The 3,997-nt window shown below is 65.8% G+C and overlaps 1 protein-coding gene across 1 annotated transcript in view; it reads right to left on the reverse strand.

The window, feature by feature from the left end:
* Positions 1 to 156: 156 nt before the first annotated feature.
* EMIHUDRAFT_223628 (hypothetical protein) overlaps positions 157 to 3,997 on the reverse strand; it is a gene marked incomplete at both ends in the record, with an annotated part of 8,773 nt that continues 4,932 nt past the window's right edge. Inside the window, 4 exons of the mRNA XM_005791536.1 lie at positions 157 to 2,082; positions 2,154 to 2,737; positions 2,813 to 3,017; positions 3,510 to 3,618. Of these exons, the coding sequence (XP_005791593.1) occupies positions 157 to 2,082; positions 2,154 to 2,737; positions 2,813 to 3,017; positions 3,510 to 3,618 (2,824 nt within the window). The remainder of the gene's footprint in view (positions 2,083 to 2,153; positions 2,738 to 2,812; positions 3,018 to 3,509; positions 3,619 to 3,997) is intronic.

Below are 3,997 nucleotides of genomic sequence, written 5' to 3' on the forward strand. Positions count from 1 at the left end.
AGGGGTGGCGGAGGAGAGGGAGGTGGGGCCGGAGGCGGCAAGGGTGGCGGCGGCGAGGGCGGCGGCGGCGAGGGTGGTGGCGGCGAGGGCGGCGGCGGCGAGGGCGGCGGTTGTGACGGTGGCGGCGAGGGAGGCGGAGGCGAGGCTGAGTACAACCTTGTCGACGGTCCGAATCTCGGTGCCGTCAAGACCGCCGCACACCACGATGTAAATCTTGGACTCCCACGCCGCGTACGCGTTGGCGCCGCAGCCGTCGTCTATCGTCGGCTTGCGCATAGAGAAGTTGTAAGTATTCCCCTCCTCCAGTGGAGGCACGAGCTGTTCGCGATAGTAGACCTCGAGCTTTTCTGGGTTCGAGTAGAAGATGGACACGAGGAGGCGCGCAGCGAGCAGGTCCGTGTCATCGCCGATGCCAAACGGGAGCATCAGCCGCAAACCTTTCGGGTTGGTGCCCGTGAACGCGAGGTCGTAGCTGCGGTTGATTGCGACGGTCGTGTGGTACGTACTGAGCCGCATCAGGCAGTTGTACCCGCCGCACACTTTCGTTTCGACGTGGCCCCAGCCGCCGCCGAGGAGGTCGACGAAGCCTCCAGAGGCGAGGCCTACCGGCACGAGACTTCGATGCAGCGAGTCCCTGTCCATGCTCTCGATAGTCAGGCGCGCCGGGATCATGGAGGAAGCAGTGCAGTTCCACGCGTTCCAAGCGGAGATGAAGTTGCAGCCCTGCCGGTACGTGCCGTAGCCGCTGTAGGCGACCTCGGCGTGTGTCCGCCGGCTTTGGCGGCAAGATGGGTCCATGATGGCGCTCGTCGGATCGCAGGCGCGACTCTCGGATGTCTGGTAGAAGGCGCGCTCATCGCCCTCATAAAATACCATCCGGTGCCTCCAGTCGGCCTCGGTTGCCGACGCCAACTCGCGTGCGGCGAGGGCCCTCCGATACGTGTAGCTCTGCCCACCCCCCGAGTAGTTTGCCCATCGCGACATGTCGTGCCCAGGGTCGGCGGGGTCGTTCAACGGCGCCGGGTCGTACAGCATCTTGGCGGGGATGTTGTACCAAGTGAACTTGCTCGGATCGGCGCGGAGCAGGTTCATGAACTCGGCGGGAGCTAGCAAGGACGTGTCGGGCCCGGATCCTGTCAGGGAGCCGTCGAGGTCGTGAAGGATGACGTGCTTGGGGCCGTCGCAGTCGAGGACGACGCACTTGGACGGCTGGATCCAGTCGCGCTTCGGGCCCGGGAGGTAGGCCAGGTTTCCACGGCTCACTTCGTCAATCGTGATGTTGGTGAAGAACATTGGCGGCACCGCGTCGGCGCTGTCCATGCCGCCGCGCTGCAGCGTCATCAGCACAGTGGATCTGCTGCCCGAGAAACCATAAAACGTGACGCCGGACACGCGCACGTGCGCAGCCAGCGGCGGGTCCGACCCAATCGGGTGCTTCGTGCCGTACCCACCCATCAGCCAGTGCCCTCCGAGGGGACCGCAGGTAATCGGTGAGATCGAGCCTTGGTTGCCAAAAACGGGCAGGAGAATGCCAACCTGCTCCCCGCTGCACGGGTTGCTCGCGCTCCGGCCGAGAAAGAGGGAGTCTTGTACGTGCACCGTCTGCAGGCGCACAGTGTGAGGAATGGGTGACGGCCCGATGCCGAACCACACCAGCCCAAACTTGACGTCGGCCATGCGGATGTTGCGGAGCGTGGGGTCGTCTGTGCCAGAGAAGCCCCATAGGCCAATGTGCGAAATCTGCCAGAGGGTGACGTCGCTCACTGGCTTGGATAGGCCTCCCTTGACGGCGACTCCTAAGCTGTTCGAATGGCCCGTGTTGTTGGAAAACGCGGACGGATTGAAGCCCGGGAATCCGTACGAAATGCAACCACTGCCGGCCACGGCGTTGCCGACGATGTGGGCGCTGCCGGACACCCATACGCCGGAGCAAACCTCTGAAAAGTCGAGCGCTACCATCCGTTGAGAGTACCCGAGGGCGAGATTGTTGACGAGTACGGATCCACCTGAGATTAGGTAGGCGGAGCCCGAGTTGTGGACGACGTTGTTTGCGAGCACGCCACGCCCCATGAAGCCAGGAGGCTGCCTCCTCCAACGCCTACCGTGGTTGGCGAGAGGGCGGCCGCCGTCAAGCCGCCTCCTTCAACCTGCACCAGGCCCTCCGCCTTGCCGTGCTCTGTCACGAGCAGAATTACATGCGACCCCGCAAGTGGAGGCACGGTAGTGCAGGTCAGCAACGTTGCGTTGCCCCCCGTCGGGGTGCATGGCTGTCGTCCAATAAAGACCGTATTCGCGTCGGCTGGCTCGCTAAAGCCTGCGCCGTCCAGCGCGATGGTCCATGTCGACGGCGTCGCTGACGCTACAATGGCACCACTGAGCGTGGCGGTGAGCGAGGAGTCGTAGCGGTAGGAGCAGCTTCCGCTCGGCGAGCACTCTGCCAGAACGTCGCGAACCCAGAGCGAGACAGCCGCCTCAGTATCGGTGATACTCGACGCAGCGGGCGTGCCCGTGATGCAGACCGCGTGGGAGACGTTTGAAGACTGAAGCTCACACGGCGTCCCCGAGATGGACACTGCGATGTCCCCCAGCCGATCGCTCAACCCGCTTCCAGTTATCGTGAGGGCCGTTCCTCCTCGTGCAGAGCCAGCAGCGGGGGAGACGGAGTGGACGAGCGATGCATACGCCACTTCGGCGCCCGCTAGCGCCGGAGCCAAGCCATAGGCGAGCCGACCCGCAGCTATGGCGTGCGGTGCAAAGGCGTCATGCGGTGGCAGGCGACATCGCAGCCGTCGTGCTTCGCGCGGAATGGTACACGAGCGCACCGGGCATGCCTCGTGAATGTGGTTCTCGTCGACCTCCGCCCAAATCACATCACACGGCTCGCCACCGACGAGCACCTCATTCTCCTCTGGGATCAGGGAGAAGCCGAAGCCGACCACGGTCAGCTCGTCACCGGGCGCGCTGGAGTTTGGCGACGTACTGAGGATCACGGGGCTCTTGGCCAGCTCGTAGCTGTACTGACAGCCGCCAGGGGCCAGACACGCAGCCTCGCCAGCACTGCTGCGGAGCGAGATCGCCTTGGCAGTCGCTTCCACAGCCGGCGGTGGCGGAGGCGACATCGGCGGCGGTGGTAGCTCTGGAGGGCTGGGCAGTGGTGGCTTGGGCGGCGGTATGGGTGGTGGGGCTGGCGGCGTCGGTGGTGGCAACGGCGGTGGAGACGGCGTCAGGCGAGTGCCGCAGTCGCTGCAGTCCATCCCGCGGGAGCAAACCGAGAACTCCGATCCGGGTCCGCCATCATCACAGACGCCGTCACCTGACCATCCATTGTAATCGCCGCAGTTATCCAAGCAGACTTGCGGTGGCTGCGGGGGCGGCGGTGAACTAGGCGGTGGTGGCGATGGGGGCGGGGGGGGCGACGGCGGCGACGGCGGCAATGGTGGGGGGGACGGAGACGGTGGGGGGCCTCGCGGGGCGAGCAAGTCGAGGCAGCTGGAGCCAAAGACGTACACTGAGTAGGAGGCGAAGAGCTCAACGTACACGTTCTCGTCACCGGGCGGAGCCCAGACGACAAATTCGCTTGGGTTCCCATCGCACGCTCGTAAAGACAGCCCGTCGCATCTATCCAACACGCTGCAGTACCCTATGCGCCGTCGCCGGCACAGGATGCACCGGCTTACGGCAGTGTCAGGAGGGTGAGCTGGTGGCGGCGGGGATGGGGGTGGGAGTGGCGGCGGGAGCGGAGGGGGGGGCAGGTGCGGAGGGGGACCCTCCGGCGGACTCGTGGGGGGACTGATAGGCGGATGGAGAGGGGGTGGACGCGGAGGTGGCGCTGGGGGAGGCGGTGGCGCCGATGGCGGCAGCGGTTGCATCGGTGGCGGCGCAAAGGGTGGATCTGGAGACGACGGAGGCGCTGGCGGCGAGGGAGGCGGCGGTGACGGTGGCGGTGGTGACGGCGGCGGTGGTGACGGTGGCGGCCAGGGGGGTGGCGGTTGTGGCG

Source organism: Emiliania huxleyi (assembly GCF_000372725.1).
Source record: "Emiliania huxleyi CCMP1516 unplaced genomic scaffold EMIHUscaffold_111, whole genome shotgun sequence".
NCBI lineage: Eukaryota > Haptophyta > Isochrysidales > Noelaerhabdaceae > Emiliania > Emiliania huxleyi.